This window comes from Protopterus annectens, chromosome 4.part1 (assembly GCF_019279795.1).
Source record: "Protopterus annectens isolate FY-2018-M chromosome 4.part1, PAN1.0, whole genome shotgun sequence".
Lineage (NCBI taxonomy): Eukaryota > Metazoa > Chordata > Ceratodontiformes > Protopteridae > Protopterus > Protopterus annectens.
In genome coordinates, this window is record NC_056734.1 from 593564061 (window position 1) to 593577533 (window position 13473).

Consider the following 13473-nt stretch of genomic DNA (forward strand, 5'->3'; position numbering starts at 1 on the left):
AGACTCATTTTTGTTTCAAATTTGCACACTTGCTTAAATGTTAAAGATGTGACCAGGTGAAGACATCACACAGACTTAGCACTTATCTCTTAAAGAAATAATCTATCTATGCTCTAATTAAGGTATAATTCAAAACTGTGCTCTACATTTACAACTGACTCAGAGTTTGTTCTTAAAGACCGAAATGGCTGATCTGGTAACTGGGTACCATGGCTACTCAACCCATTTTTTCCCATAGAAAATGTACTACAGCAGGCAAGATAGTATTGTTGCTCCTCATAACTGAGGCTGAAGAAAAGCAAGTTCTTAGATGTCATCCATGGCAACTTGCTAAATTTTAATTATCTGTAACTGAAGGAAACTTATGTAAATGGCAGGTGTTCCACCTGCAAAATATCACAAAATGTTTTTCGCAGACAATACCTAATTCTAAACAAAGTCTTCAAGTTAAAAGCACGTACATCTACAATAACTATCTTAAGTTTTGGAGGGAAAAAAAAAAAGAATATATATATATATATATATATATATATATATATATATATCACATAGTAGACCCTGGGTTACGCAAAAGTGCACTTAATCAAAAGTACACTTTTACAAAACTCACTTCAGCGAACGGGCTACTACTTATGTTTAGTGCAGTAGTTACGGAACTTAGGGTTAGGGCATGGGTTATGGTAAGGGGATAGCTAGTAGGGCTATCCCCTTACCATGACCCACACCCTAACCCTAAAGTTGTGACTACCGCACCACAGTGGAGGATAGCCTGTCCTCCACTGTGGTGCGGTAGTCACGGACCTTAAGATTAGGGCATGGGTTATGGTAAGGGGATAGCTAGTAGGGTTATCCCCTTACCATGATCCGTGCCCTAACCCTAAGGTCTGCAACTACCGCACCACAGTGGAGGACATAGCACGTTTTCTTGCTGTCCTCCACTGTGGTGCAATCCATTCGTAGAAGCTGAGTTCATGAAAGTGCACTTTCGAATAAGTGCACTTTTGCGTAACTGAGTGGTCTACTGCTCTTTTTCGAATACGTGGTATTCGATGAAAAGCAGTAGACATATATATATATATATATATATATATATATATATATATATATATATATATATATATATATATATATATATACATATATATATATATATATATATATATATATATATAAAAATATTTATAGGTATACTGAATCTCATTGAGGCACTCAAATGTCGACTTCCACAATGTTGATCAATAAGGTCAGCCTTGCAAATGTCAACACTCTACTGTGCATATACTGAGGATTAATATTGGTGCATAAAAAAAGAAGTTACGTTTCTTATCATAATGTTCCATCTATGCTGTCACTGCATTCTTCCTCAACCTGTCGGGATCAATCCGACTTGGCTGTCTTTCAAACTAAGGCATCAAAGCCCGAGCTCCTTTCATCCTACCCATAATGCCCCATTCTTCCAGTCAACCACAGATCGAGTTTGCAGTAAGCCTGTACTAACAGAATCAATCTACCAGGAAAAAAAAAAACAAAAAGAAGCCTTATAAATACCAAACATACAAAGTCAAGTATAAAGATCAGCTGCTTAACCAGGAACTGTGGTTCCCATGAGATCATCCAATAGGTCTCTCATAGTCATGGACATGGGGAATCAGGGAGGAGAGGTTGAGGAAGAATGCAATGACAACACAGATGGAACATTATCGTAAGAAACATAACTTCTTTATCCAATGTTGTCACTGTCATTCCTCCTGAACCTGTGGGGCAGAGTCACCAGCTACAATAACCATAGGGTGGCCCTCATGGAAGGATCCAATGGACCACTGCACAGCCAAATGCAATTTTGTTCTTGGAGGTAATGTCCATCTTGTAGTGAATAACGAAGGTATGGGGATCTGACCGATTTGCAGCTGCACAAATGTCATCAATAGACACCCTAGAACAAAAGGCTTGAGAAGTTGCCATAGACCTTGTAGAATGAGCCTTTATTTTGCCTGGTAGCGGCCTGTTCCTGGATGAATATACAAAGGAAATGCAGTCTCTCAACCATTTGGCAAGGGTAGCCTTGGTGACAGCTCTCCCTTTCTTCACATTAGAAAAATATACAAACAGTTCTGTCCAGATAAAAACATAATTGTCTATGAACATCCAGAAGGTGCAGAATGTACTCTCCTTTGTTTTGGAAGTTGGGGAAGAAAACAGGAAGGTTGATAGATTGATTATTTTCGAAAATGAGTTTGGGTAAAAAAGACAGGTCAGTATGCAGGGAAACTCTGTCTTTGTGAAAAATAAGGTAGGGGGACTTAGACGAAAGGGCTTGTAGCTCTCAACCCTTCCAGCTGAGGTGATATCCAGCAGAAAAACTGTCTTCCATGAGATAAATTTCAGGTCAACCTTAGCTGCAGGTTCAAAAGGAGGAAGAACTAAGGCCAAGGTTAGATCCCACGGAGGGGTAGGGTCTTCGATAGGGGGGTGAAAGAGAAAGGTGCCTCTCAGAAAGTTTTGCAAAGTTTAGTAGAAGCCAGAAGCAATGAATTCTCCCCAGTATGAAAACTGGAAATAGCTGCTAACTGTACTTTCACAGTGGAGTAACTTGCTTCATTTTGGAAGAAGAAAGTCAAGAAATCCAGAACTTTTGGAATGGGAGTGGTGAAAGGATCTACATGTTGTTGTTGAGACCATAGGGAAAATATTTTCCATTTGCTCTTGTAGAATTTCCTAGTAGAGGATGTATGAGGAGAAATCATGATTTTTCAAACTGAGGATGAAAGCCTGGAGTGCCTAGCCATCATTGGAATTGTAGAAACCATGCGGTTAGTTTCAGTCCTTGGAGACCTGAGAGGGAGTGCCCCGATAGGTGGGATAACAGATCTGGGACTGGATTTACAGGTATCGGCAGGCAAATTAGATGAGACCAAAGAAAGGTGAACCAGACTTGACAAGGCCAGAAGGGGGCAATGAAGATAACTTTGCTCTTCAACCTTTATGCTGGGAAGCGTCCATTGTCAACTTGGCTTTGGGAGGAGCAATAAGGAAGGTTCATCCTTGCATGACCTCTGGGGAATGAAACCACCAATGAATAGACTCCATACAGACTCATGAAAGTTTGTTCGGAAAGTTTAATGGGTAATTGTGTAATGACCATTGAACCACCAGGGTTCATTGCAATACTATCATGTGTAAATGGGCCGGCCATGGGTAACAAAGTTATCATGGCTGCCATGGAGCCCAAAGCCCTCAAGTACTAACTTTGCCAGGGGGCAGGGATGGCCAGAATTTGTTTGACATGAGATCAGAAAAGTTGTGATTCTGTCCGAAGTGAGAAAGGTCCTTGATGAAATCGTGTCCAGGTGAGTTTGAACTGGTTGCAACTGGGATTTCTGACTATTGATAATTTATGCCTAGCGAGGAGGCTAGCTGTAACAAATAATACATGACTTGAACAAGTTGATGTCTGGTTGGTGCTGTTAGGAGCCAGTCATCCAGATATGGAAACATTTGGAATTTCTGAAGCCTGAGATGGGCTGCAAAAACTGCTATGCATTTGGTGACCACCCTGGGGGCTGTGGTGAGACTGAATGGAAGCAATCTGAACTGGTAGTGGCTGGCTCCCAGCCTGAAATGCAGGTACCATCTCAAGCACCTGTCTAATTTGATGTGGTAGTACACATTCTTCAGGTGTATAGAGCACATCCAGTCCCTCCTTCTCAGAATGGGTGGACTGGACTGGGCCATGACCATCCTGAATTTTGAATTTTTCACTGATTTGTTCAGGCATGTTAGGTCCAGGATATGACTTAGGTCCCCTGTCTTTTTTGGTACTAAAAAGAATATTGAGTAAATGCCCGATCTTCTCTGGTTGGGAGGGACCTCCTGGATTACCCTTTTTTGTAGCAACTTTGTGATTTATTGAGCTATCTTCTCCCTCTGATTGGGTGGGACATCAGGGAGGAGAGACTTTTGTATGGGGTTTTCCAAAAAGGGAATAAAGTATCTTCTGGATATGATCCATAGCACTGACTGATCATTTGTGATGGCTGCCCAGGCTTTTGGGTGTAAAAAGTACCCCCCCCCCGACTGCCTCCAGAAGAGGGCAGTCAGGGCACCATTCAGGACTGCAGGAAGGGTCTGTTTGAGAAGGAATCTGGAGACCCTGAGATTTGCAGACCCCCTCTGCCACAGGTGGAGCATCTTCCATTGTAGCTCTTACCCCCTCTGCCTCTGGCAGAAAAGTCTTCCTGAGAATCCTGAAAAGGACCTTGATATTTCTTGAACCACAATTTTTCCCCACGCATTGGTTTCTAGAGAAGGACTTTTGTGGGGTAAAAAAATGGATTTCGATGGCAGATAAGGTCTTTCTATCATTCTCACTCCAGGAGAGTGTGTCTTTTATTGCTGGACTGAACAAAGATGATCCATCAAAAGGGACATTGATGAATGACACTTTGAAAGGTTCCATGAAGTCACACAGCTGCATCCATGCATGGTGCCTGATGGCAATGCCTGAACCGGCCACCCTAGAGGTGCCCTCTGCAATTTGGGAGATCAGGCTCATGGACGCATTAGATATGGAAAGTAGAGAGGCAATTCTAGAATAAAAAGTCTTCTTAATATTAATTAATATTAATTATTAATATTGGCAGACATGGACTCCTGGGTAGACTTGGAGAGTTCTTTGACAAGGTCTCTCTGAGTCTAGTAAAATGGGATAGGTAGTTTAACACTTGTAGGGCAAAAGTGGATGTGGCATAAACTCTCTTACTTAATCTGCCCATAGCCCTAGCTTCTATTGGTATCCCTTTAGTCCAGTGTGCTTTGTCAGTAGGCACACTAAGAGTTTTGTTGGCTTTCTTCAGGATGGGATCTACAGTGTCTAGTTCCTTCCATGCCCTGGTAGATACTAATTCAATCAGCACATCTGCACCCAGAATGCAGATGGGCTAGACCCAAATTCCTCCAAAAGCACTGTTTCCTTAGGGGTGGAGTTTTGGGCAGACCATCCACCTCTTTGGGGGAGTATCTCTAGGATGTCTGAAAAGCAGACATTTTTGGGTGGAGATCCTGGGGACCCTGCCCCTTCCCTGAAATCAATGTTAGCAGTGACGGATTCCTGTGGTGAACCCAGGTGCCTCCTTTTACACCACCTCTTCCAACCAGTCTCCTTGGTGGGATGCTCTGGGGAGGTGTCAGAAGAGAACTAGGGTTCCACTGAAGGAATGGACTGGAGGCTCTCATGGAGTGGCTGCCCCTATGGTAGATGGGAGGCCTCAGACATAGGATCCATGGGGGTAGGGAGTGGTGCCGAGGAGTGAAGAACCGAGGTTTTCCTAGGGTGGGAGAGAACCTTCTCCACCACTTCAAATGCAGAAGGACTCAGAGAACTTGAAGGTCATCCCTCCAGAACAAAAGCTAACAGAAAGGACGTCCAAGTGCACCCAGAGCCCTCCACTCTGAAGCGGGAGTCAGAGCCAAGCTATCAAAAGTCGACTTCAGAGTCGACATAAATCTCCCAGAGTCAATGTTGAGGCTCCAGCTCCAAGACATGCTAGGTACCAACTCAGTCAGGGAAGAGCACATCTGGGAAACCATCAAGGACAAAGTGATAACCACTATCAGCTTCAACGTTTTGGCTCTTGGGACCACAGCACCACTGGACTTGGAAACTGAAGGTCAAATCAGAGAAGGAGCCACAAGACAAAACAGGGAGATTCTGCTCATGGATCCAGTGGGGGACGGAGCTGTCAAACCCCCCATCTGGATTGTGTCTAAAGAAATTGCCTCATCAGACTATCCACATCATTCTCAGACAGACTATGGGAAGACCTGGTGGAAGAAGTGGCCAAGGGTGGTCTGGATGGCTTTTTAGAAGATATCTCTGAGCTGAAGTCCTCAGCTCCAAAACAACAAGTGGAGCCTGAGGATGAGGAGGAGGACATAGATGAGAGAAAAGTGTTAGCCCTGAAGAAGTAGGATCTGATGATTTTGGAGCTTTTTTCATCAGCTCCAACATACAAGACAAAGACCGATCCAGGGAGCATTTCCTAGCTTCCAATGTCTCTTTATGTTTTCTTGCAGGGAGTTGAGCCCTTGATGTGGAAAGGACAGCAGGAGAGAAGTTAGAGGAGAGGAAGCCATTAAGGATAAGCTTGTTCTGATGATCCAATAGGGCACGCGGATGAAAGGCAGAAAAAATATGGCAGGAGCTGTGCAAGTGAGTGGGCCCTAGACAGTAAATGCACTCCCTGTTCATAGATTCATAGGTAGGTACTAGGCTATCTGCCCTAAGGCATTTATAAGCTTAGCCAGAATGTGTTGGCTTTCGCCGCCCCCTTAGATTAGTTCCCTGTGCCTCCATCCAGCAGAGCCACTGAAGTGATCCCTGGGGTAAACTTTCTGTTTCCCATCCACTTGTCAAGGTTTCTCTTGAAGAGGGGTAGCAAGGAGCTCTGCCTAATGTAGATTGGAATCTTGTTCCAGAGCATGGGAAGTCTCTGGGACAGGAATCTATCACTCCAGCACATCCTATTTATTGTTGTGGTGAGGTTTAGATCCCTGCATGTGGCTCAAGGGGACATGGTTTTCTTTAGGTGGAGCATACCCATCAATTCTGGGTTGGACATGGCCTTGTATGTCAGGCAAAGATCACCTGTGAGTAGGCGGTATGCAACCGAGTACAGCTGGAGTTTCTTCAGTCGAGCTGCATAGGGCATCTGGTTGAGGCCAGTGATCCTCTTGGTGAGGTACTTCTGTGGTCTTTCCAGTTGTTGCTGGTATCTTGTAGGGTACATCCCAAATGGGGCATTGTACTCTATGATGGGTCTGATGAGTGATGCGTAGAGGGGCCCAATGACCTCCTTCGATCTGGATGCAAATATAAAATGAAGCTCATCACTGTAAATATTCAAATGCAACATGGATCTATGGATGGGAAACAGAAAATTTACCCTAGGACTGCCCCCTATACTACTAACAGACAGAGACAGCTCCTAAGTGCTTTATCCCATGCATGGGTCCCCTCAAATTATCTATGGTATGATTCCAGTTATTTTCACTAGGGTAATATATATCAATGATGGGATGGTTAAGGCCAATGTAATGCCAAACAAGACAAAAGTTAATTTCAATACCAAAAGAGAAATTAGCTAGGTTTAACATGGCCTACAAGGGCAGCTAGCCTATTCCTTACCTATGAACCCACGAACAATAACTTTGATAATCAAAATATAGGACTGTAGATATATGGATAGATGGATAGATAGATAGACAGAGAGAGAAATTTTATTGTAATTTTCCAAATTTAAAAGTGCAGTATGCAAACGTTCTGCTTTCTGTTTACTTTATAAATAACTTTTTTAAACATTTTTATTTATTTTTTAGATTGAGATTCCAGTAGTAGATCATAGCAAATGCAAGGAATCATATGCCAAACTGCAGAGAAGTGTAACTGATGACATGATCTGTGCAGGGGAAAAAGAAGGTAAGACTTTTGTATCAGAAAGCATATCACATCAAGGAGAATAGTATGTATGTTACTATGCTAATCTTAACTTCATATCATTTCAGTAACTGAGATGCTCACATAATTTAAATACAGAAGTGGGACAGCACCGGGTTGCACTGAGTATCATTTTCACCCCACAGCAAGAGTTCCCCAGTTTAATTCTTTGGGTGCCTTTTATATGGAATTTGCATGTTGTCCCTGTATCCATGTAGGCTTTCACCAGATGTTCCAGTTTCCTCTCAAATCCCAAAGACACAAGACTGGTAAAATGGTATTCTCCAAATTGTCCACAGGTGTGCTAGTAGTGTGTGTGTGTGTGTGTGTGTGTGTGTGTGTGTGTGTGTGTGTGTGTGTGTGTGTGTGTGTGTGTGTGTGTGTGTGTGTGTGTGTGTTCATTCAGCAGATGAGCCAGCACACTGTCCATAATGGGTTTCCATATCTTACATCCATTAATCCATTGGTTGCTAGGATAGGCTTTGGTAGTCCCACAACCCTAGAAAAGGATAAAGGAAGTCGCTGGAAAATGGATAGATGATTTTAATTCATGCTTTATCAGCAGTGAATGTTTATCTCTTCTTCCTCTTTCGGCTGCTCCTATTAGGGGTCACCACAGTGGATCATCTGTTTCCATTTCTACCTGTCCTCTGCACCTTGCTCTGTCACACCAACCACCTGCATGTCTTCTCTCACCACATCCATAAACCTTATCTTAGGCCTTCCTCTTTTCCTGTTACCTGGCAGCTTCATCCTTAGCATCTTTTTCCCAATATACTCTGCATCCCTCCTAAGCACATGTCCAAACTAACATAATCTTGCCTCTCTGGCTTTGTCTCCAAACCTTCCAACCTGGGCTGACCCTCTAATATACTTATTCCTAATCCTGTACACCCTTGTCATACCCAGTGCAAATCTTAACATCTTTAACTCTGCCACGTCCAGCTCGGACTCCTGCCTTTTTGTCAATGCCACTGTCTCCAACCCATATAACATAGCTGGTCTCACTACACCCTTGTAGACCTTCCCTTTCACTCTTACTGGTACTCGTCTGTCACAAATCACTCCTGACACTCTTCTCCACCCATTCCATCCTGCCTGTACTCTCTTCACCTCTCTTCCACACTCACCATTACTCTGAACTGTTGATCCCAAGTATTTAAACTCATCCACCTTTGCTACATCTACTTCCTGCATCCTCACCATTCCTCTATCCTCCCTCTAATTCACACAGATATATTCTGTCTTAGTTCTGATGACCTTCATTCCTCTTCTCTCTAGAGCATATCTCCACCTCTCCAGGGTCTTCTCCACCTGTTCCCTACTCTCATTACAGATCACAATGTCATCTGCAAACATCGTAGTCCATGGGGACTCCTGTCTGATCTCATCTGTCAACCTGTCCATCACCATTGCAAATAAGAAAGGAATGTTTACCTCTATTCAGCCTAATTGATGTGAGAAAAAATGACTGGAGTTTCAGATTAATTTAACTACAGCAGCACAATAAATAACCTAAATAACCTGGATTATTTTGTTTGCTACCAGAAATGGCAAGCATGCTACAAAGAAAATGTTAAGTATGTTAAGGCTGATAGCTGCTGGAATGAAAAAAATACAGCTGATCCTGCCACTTTCATGTGATTGTTCATAAAATTATGCATTTTACATTTCACTTTTCCTAAAGTGCTCAAGGTTAGCAAACCTGGGAGATGGGGCATATCAAATCAGCACTTCATACTCTCTTAAGATGCACAGTAATTTCTAGGTAATATAGCACTAGCAAGTGGTTTGCAGGTATAATGTCAGGTTATGAGAACATCATTCTCTACAGCATTACATCAAATACTACCAAATACAAACATTCCTTCCATTTTCCTTTGAACTGCACAGATGTTGCAGCTCAAGAGATATAGCTTACTCTCAAGGCAGTGGGCCGGGAGTTGATTATATTAGTTAGCAGATGGCGTAGGAGCATTCTCCCTCATTAAATACTGTTTCTTTTTCTGTTTTCCTGAACTGCTGAATCATTCTGTAGAAAAAATACAGTATATTGAACAGATATTTTGGGGGACCACATACCACTTTACTTGTAATCAAATTATTGCCCATGGTCAGTTTGGAATGTGGAAATAGCAAATTTTTGCAAATTTCTATGTCATGTACCTTATACTACTCATGAAATAACCAAGGAATGCAACAACTATCCATGATTGCCTTAACTATAAATCTGCAAGAATAACAAAATGCTACTTATTCACAAGGTTCATTCTTGATTAGGCAACAGTGGCAAATCGGAAGGGAAGTTATGTACAAGATCACAACAATATAAATTGGGATTCATAATGTAGAATAGAGCAGTGGGCAGGAAAATCATCTTCACACAAATGATTGTGTCACATACATCTGGTTAATTAATAAATGTAAAAAAGAATACAATAATTAATAATTTTGTAATTCTGAAAGGTCCTAGTATAAGATTAATTTTTGTACAGGAAGAGCAAAAGCAAAGAATGTGCTTGCACATAATGTGAATGGGACAACCCACTTCAGTCCTACTACTAAAAGTGATGGACCTTGCAACTGCCTTTTACTCCCATCTGCAGCCCACAAATCACTATTTCTGCTTCATTTATTTATTTATTTATTTGTAGTTTGTTAACCAGGAAATTCCACTGGGCCGAGAAGAGCACTTTTTCAATTGAGGCCCGAAGAGAAAAGCTCTGTGTACACACATTCAAATAAAAATTAACAGGAATTACAACAGAATTAATCCAAAATGATTACAATAGTAAAAAAAAATCAGCAGAAGTTAATACAAAGTATTGCGCAATACAAATTATACACAGCTTCAAGATTTGATGAAAACATATTGGTGCAGTGGTAGAAGCAGCAAAAGGATTTGTATAATATGCCATGGTGATAGATTCAGCACCAATATGAAATAATGGGTATTCTGAGTTATATGGAATGCCAGAGACTGTGCTATCAAGGTGAGAAAGGGAGTTAGTAGTTGTAAGAGATAGATGAAGGAAAAGAACATGGCTGGTGACAGTTTTTATTTTGAGAGAGAGAGGTTGACGGAAGTTGGAGTAGATGGGAGAGGGTGAGGTGGGGTGAGAGGAGGAGCATTCCCAAGTAGAAGAGAGGTGTGAGTGAAGCAAGGTCTTAAAAGTGGAGTGGTTCTGAATAGTTTGGATATGTGGAGGAACTGAGTTCCATTTTCATGCTAGAGAAAAAGACAATAGAAATTACCCAGGAGTATGCAAAGGTTTATGAACTTCAAGGAGATTCTGGTTATTAGACGTGAGAGATTGGACAGAGAGATGCAAAGTTAGGATAGAGGCAAGGGAAGGGCATTGGGATGGCTTGAGAATACGTTTATGAGCAGTGGAGAGCGGAATGCAAAGGAGATAGTTTGGGAGCTCCAGCCAGTTCAAGGAGTGTAAGATATCACACTGGTGTGAGGAGGATTTGGAGCTGGTAGCAAACTGGGAGATTTTATTATAGCAGGATGCCAATATGGATTTAAGGGTGGCTTGAAGATTGGTAAGGAGAGGGGCCCTGTACATGAGAGAGGGAAGAAGGTAAGTGGTAGAGAGGGTAAGCTTAGTTGAGGAGGTAAGGTAGCGAACATGCTGATAAAGCATTCTGAGGTTCTGGTGGGCTTTATTGATGTTAGTTTGAAGGTAAATGTCAAACTTTAGATCTTTGTCAATAAGGACACCTAGAAGCTTAGTGTAGGGGACTATTTTGATGGGAGTCAAGTTTTGGATTACGATGGAGAAGGAGTTCTTGTCTATTTTGATGTTTTTCGATGGGGTAAAGATCATAATTTTGGTTTTAGATGCATTGAGAGCTAAGTGATTGTTTAACATCAATCTCTCAGTGGTGTGAAAGGTGGTCTGAGTTATATACATGAGTTTGGGGAGAGATTCAGTGGAGCAGATGATGGTAGAATCATCGGCGTATTGCACAAGTTTAGCATTTGGGATACATTGATGAAAGTCATTAATGACGATGTTGAATAGTAAAGGACCCAGCATAGAATCTTGGGGGATACCTATCAGAGTGTCGAAGTAGGAAGAGGTACAGTTTTTCCACTTAACAGCTTGTTGCCTGTTTGAGAGATAACTGGAAAACCAGTTGACAGAGGAGGAGGAAAGGTTAAATTGAGAGAGCTTGGACAAGAGTAGGCTACAGAAAATGGTACTGAAGGCCTTGGATAGACCAAGGAGGAGGGTAGATATGATATTATCTGAGTCTTGAGCACAGTTAATGTTATCAAGGAAGGAAGGAGGGTTGTGGTGGTGCTGTGTCTGAATCCATGTTGTGTTGGCGACAGTAGGTGGTTGTCTAAAAGTTAAGGTAAAAGTTGCAGATGAATAAATTTTTCAAGTATTTTAGAGATGGGAAGAGAATAGCTATGGGGCAAAAGTTAGAAATGTCAGTGTTGTTGCCCCCTTTGTGTAAAGGAATGATATAGGTTTTTTTTTTCCAGAGGAGGGATACATAAGATTCTTGGATGGACTGACTGATTAGAATACATATGGGGAGAGCTATACTGTCTGCAGCTAACTTGAGGAAGCCAAAGGATAAGTTGTCTGGGGCATTTGCGCATGGTTTTAATTTGAGGAGGAGTTTTTTATTTATAGTATTAACAGGAATGGGTTTACAGGTGAAGGGAAGAGGGTGGTCGTTAATGGATTCTGAAGGGAGAGGAGTTGTAGGTGTGGGATCTAGGTGTGGTTAATGAGTTGTTAGTGAAGGATGTGGTGAGCTTGGCTATTGAGTCTATGAAGAAGGAGTTAAATTTGGTGGCAATGATAGTGTCAGGAAAGGTTGGGTCAGGGCAAGGGTTGCCTTTTCTGCCAGGAGTAAGGAGGCCAGAGATGCTACTCCAAAATTTCTTGGGGTTGGATTTGTGATTATTTTGAAGCTTAGAGTAGTAAGATTTGTGATCAAAAGCAATTTGTTTTTTAACTTTATTAAAGAGTTTTTGGTATTCAATAAGGGAGTTAGGAGTTTTGTATTTTTGGCAGTTTCCATGATTTATCACGGGGTATGAGGGTTATAGTTTCTTTAGTAAGCCACTTGGTGGCTTTGGATTTAACTCTTTCAGTTCTAGGAGGAGCAAAGCTGTTTAGTAGGTTTGTGAATGTAGTATTAAAGTAACAGCATTGTCAAGAGGGAAAGTGTTCATAGAGTTCCAGTTAATTTGTTTTAAGGTGTCTGACAAGGATTGGGGATTGAAGTTTGGGAGGGTATGGGTTGAGATATAATTATGTTGTAGGTGTGGGGGGGGAGTGAGTGACATACGAAGGCAGGAAGATGATCGCTGAGGGAATCAGGCAAGGTGCCGCTATCAGCGATATTGTTAGGATGGGTAACTAATATTCAGTCCAGAACAGTGCCTGAGGAGATATCTTTATTAGGTCTGGTAGGAGAGTTGATTAATTGACAGAAATTGTATAGGTTTATATTCTGGAACATAGTGGTTTATAGGTTCATAGGTAGGTACTAGGCTATCTGCCCAAAGGCATTTATAAGCCTAGTCAGAATGTGTTGGCTTTCGCCGCCCCCTTAGATTAGTTCCCTGTGCCTCTGTCCAGTAGACCCACTGAAGTGATCCCCGGGGTAAACTTTCTGTTTCCCATCCACTCGTCAAGCTTTCTCTTGAAGAGTGTTAGCGAGGAGCTCTGCCTAATGTAGATTGGAATCTTATTCCAAAGCATGGGAAGTCTCTGTGACAGGAATCTATCCCTCAGGCACGTCCTATTTATTGTTGCGGTGAGGTTTAGATCCCTAGAGCGTGTGGCTCGAGGGGATAAGCTTTTCTTTAGGTAGAGCATGTCCATCAGTTCTGAGATAGACATGGCCTTGTATGTCAGGCAGAGATCACCTCTGAGTAGGCGGTATGCAACCTAGTACAATTGGAGTTGCTTCAGTCGAGCTGCATAGGGCATCTGTTTCAGGCCAGT

General features: G+C 42.0%; 1 protein-coding gene across 1 annotated transcript in view; it reads left to right on the forward strand.

The window, feature by feature from the left end:
• The window catches only part of MASP1 (MBL associated serine protease 1), a 1330562-nt gene that overhangs the window by 1303597 nt on the left and 13492 nt on the right, over positions 1-13473 (forward strand). Inside the window, exon 15 of the mRNA XM_044070395.1 lies at positions 7375-7474. Within this exon, the coding sequence (XP_043926330.1) occupies positions 7375-7474 (100 nt within the window). The remainder of the gene's footprint in view (positions 1-7374; positions 7475-13473) is intronic.